At 39.0% G+C, this 13,148-nt stretch overlaps 2 protein-coding genes across 2 annotated transcripts in view; one reads left to right on the top strand and one right to left on the bottom strand.

Annotated features, from left to right (window-relative positions):
- Nucleotides 1-3,032, bottom strand: part of sbk1 (SH3 domain binding kinase 1) — a gene marked incomplete at both ends in the record, with an annotated part of 12,304 nt that extends 9,272 nt beyond the window's left edge. Inside the window, one exon of the mRNA XM_079260409.1 lies at nucleotides 2,995-3,032. Coding sequence (XP_079116535.1) covers nucleotides 2,995-3,032 — 38 coding nt within the window. The remainder of the gene's footprint in view (nucleotides 1-2,994) is intronic.
- A 3,911-nt stretch (nucleotides 3,033-6,943) lies between these two features.
- LOC306771785 (retinol dehydrogenase 13-like) lies at nucleotides 6,944-10,302 on the top strand. The gene is made up of 7 exons (XM_079261102.1): nucleotides 6,944-7,086; nucleotides 7,884-8,002; nucleotides 8,112-8,267; nucleotides 8,363-8,467; nucleotides 8,607-8,819; nucleotides 8,929-9,030; nucleotides 9,921-10,302. The coding sequence occupies exons 1-7, from the start codon at nucleotides 7,022-7,024 to the stop codon at nucleotides 10,241-10,243; spliced, it is 1,083 nt and encodes a 360-aa protein (XP_079117228.1). The 5' UTR covers nucleotides 6,944-7,021; the 3' UTR covers nucleotides 10,244-10,302.
- Nucleotides 10,303-13,148: the final 2,846 nt, after the last annotated feature.

The raw sequence follows: 13,148 nt of genomic DNA, 5'->3' as shown, positions 1-13,148 counted from the left end.
TATATATATATATATATGTATATATATATATATATATACATATATATATATATATATATATATGTATATATATATATATATATATATGTATATATATATATATATATATACAATATTTCCAACATTATTTCCATATCATGGAGTAATTTTTAAAAAGATGTCTCTCAGCAGAAAACTGTGAATATTTGGAAAATGCCACCATATGCAGTGCATAAAGCCTGGCAAAAATACTGAGAACATGAACACACATCAGTGCACCAACAATATGACCAGATCAGTATTAGATGGTTGTGATCAATGGGCTTTTAGGCATTACTGCATTAAAAACAGATGATTCTGTCATGGAAATCACTGCATGGTCTAAGAAACAATTCCAGAAACTGCTGTCTGTGAACACAGTTCACTGCGCCATCCACAAATGTAGGTTAAAGCTCAGTCATGCAGAGAAATTGCCATATGTGAACATGATCAGGATACCCCTCCGTCTTCTCTGAACCAAAGCTCATTTAGAATGGACTGAGACAAAGTAAACGAAAAATGGTTTGTGGTCAGGCAATTGAGAATTTCTTTTTGGATGCCACATCTGCTGGTCTAAAGAAGAAAAAGACCTTCTAGCTTCCCATCAGCATCTCTAATGGGATTCCTATAACATCTTGACAAAGACGCCAAGCTGAAAGATATGTACAGGTTGTAGAAATATACATATTTCATCCACAGTTCTGCACACTGCATCTACTGCAACAGTGTTGCTTTACAATAGAAAAGTCCAGCTGACTGGCCTGCCTGCAGTACTGACCTTTCACCACATGAAAAGATTTGGTGCATCATGAAACATAAACAGAAAAGAGAAGCCTCAGGACTCTTGAGAAGCCAAAATCCTGTATAAGACAAGAATACAGGATATCTCTCTCCCAAAGGTCCAAAAACTGGTCCCATTTGTTCCCAGATAGATTTTTAATTAAAGAGAAGAGAAACCAGTGATAAACACAACTTACTACTGTCATCAAAGTCGAGGATGATAATTTCTATTAAATAGTAAAATGTCTGACTTTCAACATTTGATGTTTTCTTTGTGCTAATGTGAAAAAAAGTAGTTGGTTCATGAGTCACAAGTCATTGTATGTTATAATTACTTCCATTTCACATAGTATCCTAACTTTTGGGGGGGATATAGGTTTACACTTGCTTAGCTATTTAGATTTACAGAGAAAATTCCTGGTGGGTGTCCAATCCATTGCATGTCACTGTTTATCCTCTAGCAGTTTCCAGATTAGGGATTTTGATGCAAACACCTCCGTAGGCATCTGATTACGAATGCCAATCATAATCACTGTCACCATCATCCTCGCTGTGTTGTGCTGAAATGCAAAAGCTACCCATGGCACATACTGTACCTAACACTACTTCATCACAATATCACAACCCAGTAACCTCCAGTTATGATTGGGAGGTTTTGTGTTATGAAGATAAGAGGGAAAAAGAAGAACAAGGGAAATCCAGTGAGACAAGAACTGATACATCCACTCCGTATACCACATAGACGGTGTCCCTTTGATGTCAAATACATGGGGAAATCTGACTGTAATATGAGCTCAGTAAATGAGAGTGTAGCTAAATGATGCAACAGCAATAATTATGCTGCTCATCCACAATAGCCTCAAACCATAAAGTGACAAATGTTTATTACAAAGACTGCATTCATCAAACCCCTCTGTCCTTCTCTTAAGACTGAAATATCAGCTATGCTCTGACTTTAGTTCTGTGTGTGCATGTGTCTACAAATATGTAGGCCTGGAAAATCAACATGGAGCAGAACCGTTTGTAAAATGTCCTTTATGTAAAAGTCCAAATTCTATTTTCAGGTTGTCAGTAATCGTCACAAACCTACAAATTAACCATAAGTATCTCTTTGTTTATTGTGCTTTATATGTGATGGGCAGGCATTGGGTTTGTTCACGCCAGCTGGAGTGTGTACTTTTTGCTTTCTGTTGTTTAAAAAAGACTTATTCCTTATTTGAAATTGTGACAGCTTTGAAAGTGGTGCAGTTGCAAGGTTTTCCACAAAATGCAAGTGAATTTCAACAGCATTTTTGTTACATTCAAGGCTAGGAATTTCAGGCAAAGCACTGTTCTTTTTATGTTATGAAGCAAAGGTATTTATTAGCTGAATGTTTTTTAATCTTGATAAGAACGTATCGATTCTGTCCACCATGGTGAAACAAACATATAAAATAAACATAATTATTTCTAAATATTCTAGCAGAATCAGCCTTCTTTCAAAAAGAACATCCCTGACTCATTGTATTGTGTTCTACCAAAGCCAAAATATCACTGCAACTCCCCAACAACCCTTATAACAAATGCAAATCTGTGTGTGCTGGCTGGTGTTGTCTTTTTTTTTATTTAGAGTCCATTACCATCCTCCAGGTTTTACAGGATTTGCAAGCAAGCATCTCATTTTGATACATTTGGTCGTATTTAGGATAAAATGTCACCTATCTGCCCCAGACAAAGTATTACTGGGCTATTAAAAGAAAGTGTAGTCTACCCTTGATGTCCTCATATCCATCAAGCACAAACAGGAAAGCTTAAAGCAGAGTGGGAATGTGATGAATTTAGGGCATACAATATCTCAACTGAACCAGTTACAATAGTTAAAATAAATCCCAGAATGATACAGCTTTAATATTACAGCACGTTATGCTGTCTAATATGAAAACAATTGTAGGTGAAAGTTCAGACCACACAAGGTTACTCAGGAATCTAGGTTAATCAGGATATCAGAAGGTGAAAGTATTTCATGTAAATCATTAAGTCTGACAAAATATTTCAATATTATGAAAATTGAACATTTTTTTTTCTTTTTTCTTTTTTGGTCCAGCCTATAAGATTTTCCATTTCAGCACATCTCCTCTATCAATCACTTTTTCTCTCAGTGTCATGCATGACCCAGTTTCGGGCACCTTGGGGTGCATCAAGGTGTTACTCGCTCACCTGCTGGCGACCTGTCTCTCTCCTCCATGGTCCTGCATCCGATAGGCGAGCAGAGCTGCTGCCCTCTGCTCAGCTCTGATGCTCCTTGATCTGCGGAAATCTCACAGAAGGACCCCCCTCTCTGCTGTAGAGCAAGGATCTGGCGTTGAAAAAGCCAAGCAGTGTTCTTTAAAAAAAAATAAAATAAAAAAATAAAATAAAAAAATCTAAAAATAAAACCGTACCGTTTCAGGCATAAATAGATTGGATTTCTTTTTGTGCTCAGTCTGCTGCACGCCCAAGGTGACGCTTCCCTTGTTTCTGGAGATGCTCTTCAGTTTGAGACTTTCTTTGAAGGTGAATTAAATCAAAGCCACATGTGAAGCCTAGCGCGAGATGGGAACACTGGTTTGGGTCCCTTCCTGTGAGCGCACACCGTGTCAACCTGCCCAGCAGTGGCACGAGGCTGCGTGTTTATCTTTTGCTCCTCCAGTGGTCTGCATGAGCCATTTCAGCACCACACGCACTGAAACCAGCCCATTCATTCACATCCACGCTCAGAAGGGGGGCTCAGCAAAAACTCTGATCTCTGCAGTGTGCATAAGCAAATCTTCATGCTGCCTCTCCGTCTGAACTGATCTCAGCTGTCGGTCTGTGTGGTCCGTCGGTCCATTGGGACTCTGTAGAGTTGGGGATGGGGGTGTTTCAGATGTTGCACAGGCTATCTCTGCTGGTCCTACCAGTTTGCTCCTTCATTGTTCACCGTCTCCACCCTCTGGAAAACTAAATACGCTCACGTGTCCTGGGTCCTAGCGCCCGCGCTTCTTATCCAACCAGCGTCCAATCTAGATAAGTCCACCAGTTTTTTCTTTTAGATTCATGCTTTAATCTTCAAGCTGCTTTGTCCTTTTAAAGTTCAACATCTTACTGCCAAGTGTGTCTACGTAACACAATGAGTTTGCTAACTATCATTATTAGGTAAGAAAAAGGGACATTTTCAGTTAATTCACTCCCCTTTACCAAAACTAGATTATCCAATGGGAATTATGGGCACTAGCCCAGGGGCCCACGCCCACCCGGGCCCCACTGGGGGCCACGTAGGGCACACACCAGCAGTTAGGGCATGAAACAAAGTGTATATAAAAGTCAGATAGTTACACCACAGTGTGTCCAGTGTATTGCTATTGGTACCACTGGCTGACGGATGTTAGAAATGTTGTTTCACAGTATATAATGAAAAATGTTCACGATGTTGCAGGAACATTGTGAACAGTGGGGAAGTGCCCCCCGGAACACTCTGGACCCAGGGGTCTCTGCACTTTTAATCCAACCCTGCCCTTTACTGTACATGTTGACCACAGGTCTCCTGGACTAAACAAACAGCCTTGACATAACAGAGATAGCCTTGGTCCATCATAATCAACATGCTTCTCGTCAGATGGGTTCATGAGTGCATTTTTGGAGTGGTGAAATATTTATCCCAGGGAAAATTTATTCTTTAATACATCTTAGCACATACCTCACAAAAACATGTCTTTTTTTTTTTTTTTTTTTATCTCGCCTTTTCTTTTAACCCAGTCAAGCAATGATGTGCAAGTCAGGATCACAGGATGGAAGATCAGAGTAAGTTTAGGAAGAAAAGAAGAAGGAAGCCCAGATAAAAGGCAGTAGAGGGTAATAGGATCCTTGAGCTACCTGGAACTAAATGATTTGACCTGGAGTGCTATCCTTGCGGAGGAGATGGGTGGATCGTGACTCAGTACATTCAGGTTTTCCATAACTCAAACCAAGATGTTATGGAGTGAAAGGGTTTCCTCAGGGTTGCTGCAGAAACAGATGTGTCATAATAAATCATAGTGAGAGTCAAGAGGAGCACAAAAGGTTGAACACATGGGGATACACACAGAAACAGGACATAGAGACTTTATAAGCTGTGAACAAATGGAGCAGGGCTACGCCACTCTTCCATCTTTGTCCTCGTCACTCTTTACTTAGAAACCAGATTCTTGTCCTAGATTCAACTTTTTGTGTCACCTAAAGTTTTACACCTCTTGCAGAGGGATGGCCTTGTTTTCTCTGCATTCTCAAATTCATCTTCCCATTCTGTGTTACTTTGTGTCCTGCCTGCACTAAACTTCTGTGTCATATTGTGCTCGAGGCACGGGGCGGTTGCCAGTGCCTCGAGCACTTTCAGAAAACAATAAAAGAAATATACTTTTGTGCTCTTTGAAACGGCACCAGATTATATTGTTGGGCTTTTTTCAGAACAGGCCTAAAATATTCATCAGAACTAAATACATTCTTGTGACCAGAAAACACTGTTAGACAGTTTGGAAATCAGCCTATTCATTCATTCATTCATTCATTATCCTAACCACATAATCTGATAAAGGGTTGTGGGGAAGCTGGAGCCTATCCCAGCTGTCTTTGGGCGAAAGGCAGGGTACACCCTGGACAGCTCACCAGTCCAACGCAGGGCCACATAACCACTTAGGCTCACATTCTTTCCTAGGGGCAATTTAGAGTAACGAATTAACCTAACAGGCATGTCTTTGGACAGTGGGAGGAAGCCGGAGTACCTGGAGAGAACCCACACATACACTGGGAGAACATGTAAACTCCACACAGAAAGGCTGCTGTACAAGCCTTGCCCCAGCCAGGGACCAAACCAGCGAACTTCTTGCTGTAGTGCTAACTACTACGCCACTGTGCAGCCTGGAAATCAGCTTATAGTTAAATTAGGGTTATGCTTTTTTTTTTTTTTTTTTTTTTGCTTTTTTTTCCCCATTAGTCTACTGAATTTTTGTCTTGTCACTTTATAGCTGTTACATTAAAAAAAAAAAAAGTGACTTGCAGATAATAACTTAGCTTGAAAACATGTTACAGGTTTAGCCAGGTCTACAAAAATACAGATTGATTTTTTTTACATTTGAACCCGATGCCATCAACATATTAAAATTTTGTGTAGTGACAAAATAATGGAAAGTTCCTGAACGGTTCTAGAAGTTATTCTCTGTAAACATATTTCCTTGGTGCATCAAAGTTAAAGCAGAACATGATCCAAGATTTCACACATTTTCCGAGCCTGAGTTTATTTTTTTTGTTGTTGTTTTTTTTCAAGAGACTGAGGCACAACTGAAAAAAAGTTTTTAAGGTGTGATTGATCAAAAATGAAAATTATGGACACAATATCCTCTGGGGTAAAGAAGAGGGCACACTCTGCTTGTTTGTTTGTTTGTTTGTTTCTTTCTTTCTTTCCGGGGATATTCTCATTTCAGGTAGAGAATATAAAAACCACAACCTGCTCACACTTCCAACTGCATGGCTTTATTTAATATAATGACACCGGCTCCTGCCCAAACATGTCATTATTTGCAAAACATTTGGGGCATTTTGAAAAGAAAAATGTCACTAAACAGATTGTGACAGGCAAGCAGGCAATAATTAAGAGACTTTTTCCTTTTTTTCACACAATTGCAGCAACAGTCCTACAAAATCCTTACAAGTTGTGTCATGTCTGGTTTCCTTGTTCCCTATTCTGCAATATCATTTTGAAAGTTGACAAAGCAGTAAAGCTACTCACATTGTTTGTAACAACAACTTGAAATGAATGAAAAATCATACAAATAAATTAATTAAATTGTTCACCATAACAATTAGAAAATGTAACTCATAATCTCAAAAGTCGCTTTACATTGTTCCTCCTATAAAGTGGTTTTTTGTAAAGTATGCAGTCATTTTAGTTGCTACTGTACTTTTGCTTCTCTTGAAGCTTGTATTTAAATAGATTATACTTTATTCGTGCACATGTAATACTATAACAGAGTACATTTAAAAAGTACAAATTATTAAATTCTTAACAATACCCAAGTGTCAGAAGTTTCAAAAGAAAAACTACATTTCCCACAATGCCATTGTGCCGGTGAGGCCCAGTTGATGACGCATATACAATGCGCGTGTAACCTTCTGCTGCTGCATATTGTCAGTGCAGATCTAGAGACAGTTTTGAACTTTTTAAATGTAGTGTAGTTTTTAGTACTTTAGAGCAATGAGCAAATATATTTTACCAGTTTCCGTTTTCGGAACAGTGGCCGGATGTGCTGTTTTATTGAAGTAAGTAGTGATGTAACTGTCGGGAGTGTTTTTTTTTAGACTTTTATTCCTGACTGGAACTTAATACATTTCAGACCAGTACAGCAAAGTACCTGTGTTCACCTACAGACTTTTGGGGGTACATTTATTTGATAGCGTGTCTTTTAGATACTAAAAATTAGCCCCAATATCTAATCAGACCTGTTAAAACACCATTGTAGGGCCATTAAAGGCGAGTCATTTTTTAGTTAATATTTGGTTAACACAACGTATTTCTGAATGTGTTTTTTTTTTCTTTTTTAAATTAATCAACAATACAGATTTTAGAGCTTAAAGTGCTGGGCTCAGATGTATTTGTACTCTTATGTCACTGGAGCAATGCTTACAACACTAATGCATTGGGGGTGAATAGTAGGGATGTTACTTTTAACATCCTCCACAATAATGGTCTCAGACTGCTTACTGTATGTTTTGAATTGTTTTTTATAGGGATGCACAACAATTTAAAAAAAAACCAACCCAATACTGATAACCGATAACTTTCAGCTCCTAAAGGTCGAAACCAATAACCAACATACGTACCTAAGATCTTAACATTAATACAATTAACAAAACCAAATAGACTTTTCACTCTAAATGAGAATATTGATTATTTTCAGTGAAAAACTATTAACAAGCCTCTTAAGCATTTTCTTAAAGATATTAAACCAAGCTAGTTGATATCTAAAATGCACATAATTTCTACGAGGTGCATTGCTTACTGGTACAAGCATAATGAAACAGATGCTACACACTAAGCATTGTTTTAATTCTCACAGAACCTATGTGACTGGAGGACGGTGTCCCAGTAAGGCTACCATTAATGGAAAGACTGTGGTGATAACAGGTGCAAACACAGGCATTGGAAAGGAGACTGCTCAAGAACTGGCCAAGAGAGGTGGGGAAAACATTTAATTTATTTGGTATAAAAAAGTCCAATAGTCCAAATTTGAAAAACCTGTTTTGTTCTCATGTATACAATCCTTTCCCCATTCATATATCTTCAGGTGGTCGAATCATTATGGGATGCCGTGACATGGAGAAATGCGAGGCAGCAGCAAAGGAAATAAGAGGGAATACCCTGAATCCTCACGTTTATGCGCATCACCTCAACCTGGCCTCCATAAAGTCCATCCGAGAGTTTGCAGAGAGAATCCAACAAGGTGGCTGATGCATATTGATGTCTTTTCTTTTTGATTTCCATCATAGCAATAAAACAAATTCGGTAACTGTTTCTCAAATGTAATTTTTTCTGTAGAAGAAAAGCGCGTGGATGTACTGATAAACAATGCAGGTGTCATGAGATGTCCAGCGTGGAAGACAGAGGATGGCTTCGATATGCAGTTTGGAGTTAATCACTTAGGTAAGTACTTTATAAGACAAGCAAGGCCTGACTGACTCAGGTACTAAAAAGATAAGCGCTTGTGTTTATAAACTTTGCATTTGATTTTAGTTTCCCTTAACTCATCATTAACTGCATCCAGGTTTCTGACTTCCTCCAGGCCACTTCTTGTTGACGAATCTCCTGCTGGAGAAGCTAAAAGAGTCCGCCCCCAGCCGAGTGATCAACCTTGCATCACTCGCCCACATCATTGGAAAGATTGACTTTGAGGACTTGAACTGGGAGAAGAAGAAGTTTGATACCAAGCAGGCGTACTGTCAGAGCAAGCTTGCCAATGTTCTGTTCACCAGAGAACTCGCCAAGAGATTACAAGGCGAGTCGACTGTGGGCATGTGTGGGAGGGCTGGGGCCGATGTTCTTGTATGTGGCTGGCCATTGGAATATATTTTTAAGCAATAGCTATCTGTGTATGTGTGTAACAGGCACAGGAGTCACAGTGAATGCTGTACACCCAGGAGTTGTTGCCACAGAGCTTGGCAGGCACACTGGTCTGCACCAATCACAGTTTTCAAGCTCTGTGCTCAGTAAGTATCTCTGCTTTGTTACTAGTCAATGAGTTTAGCGTAATCAGTACATCCTTATGTAATACATAAGAAAATGTTAGCTCAAGCTGCGAAGACTCTGATGTCACCCCTCTGTTAATATTCTTTTCTTGTGTAAATATTGCAAAATATTGCACAGCAGAGGGTGTATTTGCATTAAGAGCAAACTGTGTTTTTTTTTAAACATGCAAAGTGATTATCAAGAATCTGATTATGTCTATGTTGGTTGTTGTAATAATGCATTATTTATCTTAAATGTGAGGAAAGTGGTAAAATTTACAGTCAAATGTACATTTCAGTAAAGTTTTCAATAATCTCTTAATTCTAGAGAAGCAGCAGGGATATAGTGGGTCGGCATGCACAGGTGTGAAGTGCCTCATATTTGTTGTGCATGCAGTACATGAATTATTTGGTCAATTCAAGTACTTTAAACTATAGTGAAAATCACTTAAATCATTGCAAAGGTATTCCTCCACAGTTAAAATCCTTCCAGCCAACTCACAGATCCCTGAAACAGCCAGGAAACAATAGAAGACATAAAAAAAAAAAAACTAGGGTATTTCTTTGGAAATCCTTTAAATATCCATCCTTTTATTTTATTTTATTTTATTTTATTTTATTTTATTTTATTGACCACTCAGTCCAATTAAGGATCACGGGTAGCTGGAGTCTTTCCCAGCAATAATGGGTGAGAGGCAGGAAACACTCTGGACAGGTCACCAGTCCATCATTTAAATGTGTTAGCTAATAGATTTTTAAAACTGGAAAATCTTATTATCAATATGATTATTCAGTTAAACTTGGGTGATTTGTTGATGAACATCCTGCACTATGGGGAGTAAAGTGTTTGGTGTTATGTCTAAACTCCACAGGTCCTTTTTTCTCCCTGCTGGTGAAGAGTTCAGAGCTGGGGGCCCAGCCCAGCATCTATCTGGCTGTCTCTGAGGAGATGGAGGGAGTGACAGGGCAGTACTATGATGTTATGACCCAAAAGGAACCAGCACCCCAAGCCCTTGATGATGAGACGGCTCGCAGACTGTGGGAGGTTAGCAGCAGGCTGGTGGGTCTGGAGAATGAAGGACTTCCTGACAGGTCAAACCCAGTAGCAGAAGACCAAAACACAGCAGGACTGAAAGATCCAGCCAAGGCACTTATACAAAAGCCAGAACAAGAAGCCAATACTGTTGGTCCATAGGTGTGTTTTGTCTTGTGGAGCAACAGGAGATAATGGACATTAATGACTCTGTCAGGCTTACAGGAATAATTAACTGTCTGAGATTGTGGTTATCTGTATGATTACAGTCTTCAGTCAGTATGTATTTATTTTCCTGCATCAGGATCTTGTCTCAATGCTAAATAAACTATTCAACTTTGAAAGTTAAAGTCATTAACAAATGCATAATACTCTCTTGATCGCTGCAGTAGACTCAGGAAACCAAATTACTAATTCACTGTGCTTCATCTCTGACTCTCCTCTGCTTGTTCTCATGTTGCAGAACAGGCATGTGAAAGATCACATTGGGAAAAGGACTGAACTAGTCAAATATGATACCACAAAAAGCAGCTTAGAAAGGTGTGCAGTATATGCACATAGAAAGTCTAGTAAAAGGATAGGTTGAAAATAGTGAAGAAAATTAAAAATATGTCGCTGAAACCTTTCATTCCTGAAAAGAAATCGTCATGTTACAAATACTGTAAAACAGTGACAGATGGTGAATCTCGTCTAATTAATTTTAAGTGCCATTCAAAATCCATCCGTTCCTTTTGTCTCGGCTCATCTTGGGGTTGGGTTGCATTGCCATTTCCTCTGGTTCTTCTGGGAGCTCTCAAGGCATTCCCAGGCCAGTTGAGTGACTTATTCCCTCCAGCATGTACTGGGCTTTCCCAGGGGTCTCCCAGTGGGATGTGCCCTGAACACCTCACCAAGGAGGTATCCAGGAGGCATCCTAACCAGATGCCCAAGCCACCTCATCCAGCCCCTATCATTGCAGAGTGGCAGCAGCTCTACTCTGAGCCCCTAGGATGAGAACCCTAGCATGAACTTCTAATGGGAGAACAAGTGAAATTTAAGTACAATGGCCTCAAAGAGATTTTTGTTTCCTTTTTGGACTTTTGTAAACAAGAAACACATAAAATACATGAAAAACTATAACGTGCATAAATATCTGCCCTCTACTCATTCAGTACTTTGCTGAGTTTCCCTTTGTGCAAGCCATTGAGATTTCTGCCAGTTCCTGCTCCAGCATCTTCAAACTGAATGGGTTATACTGATGTAAAACATTCTCATGCCACGGATTCTCTTCCTGACTGAAGTCTGAGGTCTGACCAGGCTATCATAACACATATAAGTGCTTTTTCCTTGACTCACTCGAGTCTTTCTTATGATGTATGCATAATGTCATTCTAAAGGAGACGTCTTTGTCCCATTCTCTGAAAGGCTGCAACAGGATTCCTCAAGAATTTGCCAGTATTTAGTACCATAAATCATTCCTTCACTTCTACACAATTACCCAGGCCTTGACAATGAAACACATGCATACAACAGAGTGCTGCCAATGCCATGTTTCCTGTAGCCAGGGTGACAGGTTATACGAGTTGTACGACAACTACAGGCAGGATTTTAGAGGTGACCGAAAAGTGCAGTTTAAGCCTTTTCAGAACACAGCATCTACTTTCACATTATTGTACAGTCTTTCAGATGCTGTTTTGTAAACTACAAATGTTTCTCAGTTCATTTTATTTTTTTAATTTTTCTTAAGCCTTTGTGGCATGTAAAGCCCTGCTCTCTGTAATCTAGTTTATGAGATTGCTTCTGGGTTATTTATGGCCTTTTTCCAATGCCCTGCTGGTCTAAATGTGTGTGGTCCTACCCTATTAACTAACCCTGATCTCTACTTCACCAGAACTTTGTCCCTGACCCATTTGACAAAACTTTGTGGTTTTCACTGTGCTGCTTAATTAGTGATGTTGTGAACTCAGGGACCTCTTACATCATGTTTGTAAAGATACTGAGATTACATGACTCAGATTTCTCAGATGTATTTAGCTGAAGCAGTTATGTAACTTCTGAGAGCAACTTGCAGTGTGACAATGCAGTCTTTGGGGTTTACATTCAGAGCTGTGTGAAGGTTTTCTTTGTTTTGGAATTAAAATGTTGGTGCATACTGCCACCTGTCTGCTAAACATTAAAATACACTTCTTTTTTATTAAAAGTTGATATTTATGATCATTCATTTAGGATGGGTTTTAGATTTTTGAATGTATCTTTATCATAACATTTACTGACTTCTGAGTCTTACTTCACTGATAATCTGTTGTTTTTATACAGCCATTAGACTCAGACGGTCAACTGACAACCGCTCTACCACAGGCTGAGACTGTCACCTTTTAACCTTCAAGACATCAACACAGTGGAGATGGATTTACATATATTAAAATCTATAAAAACAATTTGTAAGAAAAACAATAAAAAATGTTTTTTTTGGTTCATAGAAGTCCAGAGAAACATGATAAAATCATCTGAGGACCCAAGCTACTTTCTTTTAAGTGCATTTCTACTTTGGATGCCCCTCAAAAGACAAATCAAATTTCTAAAGCTCTACAATACATCCTGATTCCTTTAGACATACCGCCTGGCGGAAAGTATGATTTGATGTATCTATTGTTGGAGCTTTTTAGTCCCAAAGCAAAGATCAATATGGGCCACTTTGAACTAATGCAGACTGATCCGCATCAGCTCTGAAACTGAAGCCCAGGATCGTTTTCATCAGTGTTGAGTTACAGGTAGAGACCCTCACTGGTGCCACTGTAAGAGCTGATACTAATTATAACTGACCAACATTATTGCTGAATTTTTCTTTTGTTCTCAAAATTGTCAAGATTTGTTGAGCAAGAAGCAGTGTGATATAGTCTCTTTCAGACTTTAGTTTGTTCTGACTGCTGCAATTGTAAATTCTCATCTGGGTTTATTTGCATTCTCTTTTTATAATAATCCTGGTCCTGCAGGTGGTAGAAGAAGCTTCCAACTTCAAATATATCCCATTAAAAGTATTAGTAGTACTGTTCAGACTCATTCAACAGTACACATAGTTGTGTGTTTT

Source organism: Telmatherina bonti (assembly GCF_933228915.1).
Source record: "Telmatherina bonti genome assembly, chromosome: 21".
In the NCBI taxonomy this organism is placed as follows: domain Eukaryota; kingdom Metazoa; phylum Chordata; class Actinopteri; order Atheriniformes; family Telmatherinidae; genus Telmatherina; species Telmatherina bonti.
Note: the sequence above shows the minus strand (reverse complement) of the source record. Positions and strands in the feature narration are given on the sequence as shown.